This window comes from Merops nubicus, unplaced genomic scaffold (assembly GCF_000691845.1).
Source record: "Merops nubicus isolate BGI_N331 unplaced genomic scaffold, ASM69184v1 scaffold27701, whole genome shotgun sequence".
Classification (NCBI taxonomy): domain Eukaryota; kingdom Metazoa; phylum Chordata; class Aves; order Coraciiformes; family Meropidae; genus Merops; species Merops nubicus.
This window is the reverse complement of record NW_008589386.1, coordinates 1-905: the sequence shown is the minus strand read 5'-3', so window position 1 is coordinate 905 and position 905 is coordinate 1. Positions and strand designations below refer to the sequence as shown.

The 905-nt window shown below is 65.5% G+C and overlaps 1 protein-coding gene across 1 annotated transcript in view; it reads left to right on the top strand.

The window, feature by feature from the left end:
• The window catches only part of LOC103781872 (protein argonaute-1-like), a gene marked incomplete at its 3' end in the record, with an annotated part of 4,149 nt that extends 3,432 nt beyond the window's left edge, over window positions 1–717 (top strand). The window contains exons 3-4 of the mRNA XM_008949595.1: window positions 296–416; window positions 536–717. Of these exons, the coding sequence (XP_008947843.1) occupies window positions 296–416; window positions 536–717 (303 nt within the window). The remainder of the gene's footprint in view (window positions 1–295; window positions 417–535) is intronic.
• Between the last annotated feature and the right edge of the window lie 188 nt (window positions 718–905).

Sequence of the window (905 nt, the reverse complement as noted above, 5' to 3'; positions counted from 1 at the left end):
CGGGGGTGCTGGGCAGCGAGTCACTCCCTCACTGCCCCTCGCCCTCCCGGCGCAGCGGGAGCACGTTCCTGTGCCCTGTGTGAGCTCGTCCCCCCCCTGGCCAACGTGCCAAGCTGGGGGGCCGGGCGTGTGGCCGCTTGTGGGGGGGCCCTTGGCTCTGCCCTGCGTGCCCCAGGGCTCGGGGCTGCCCCGGGTAGGGATGGGGTGGGTCACAGAAGGTGTCAGGCTGTCAAACAACCAGCCAAACCAACCTCGCCCTTCTCTCCCCCTGCCCCTTCCCCGCTGGCCTGTGCAGGGAGGTGGTGGAGTACATGGTGCAGCACTTCAAACCGCAGATCTTCGGCGACAGAAAGCCTGTCTACGATGGGAAGAAGAACATCTACACTGTCACAGCCTTGCCCATTGGCAACGAGCGGGTAAGAGCGGGGCCACAGGCAGCGTGACCTGCCTCCTGCCCGGGAAGGACCGGCCAAAACCGACCTCCCCTTGCACCCACCGGGGTGCCACCACCCTTCTCCTTCCCTTCTGCACCCAGGTGGACTTTGAGGTGACGATCCCAGGGGAAGGCAAGGACAGGATATTTAAGGTCTCCATCAAATGGATGGCCATCGTGAGCTGGCGCATGCTGCACGAGGCTCTGGTCAGCGGGCAGATCCCTGTCCCTCTGGAGTCCGTCCAGGCGCTGGATGTCGCCATGAGGCACCTGGCTTCCATGAGGTACCTGCTCGGGTGGCTGCGGGGGGCAGCAGGGGCTGTGCCTCCAGCACCGAGGGGGCTGGCTGCTCCCGGCAGGCTGTGCTGCCTGGGACTGGCCTTGTCGGTCTTTGGGAGGCTGCTGTGCTGGCTGCACTGCTCAGTGAGGTCTCTCTGGGTGCTCCCACAGCAGAAGTCAAGGGGGTGATGCA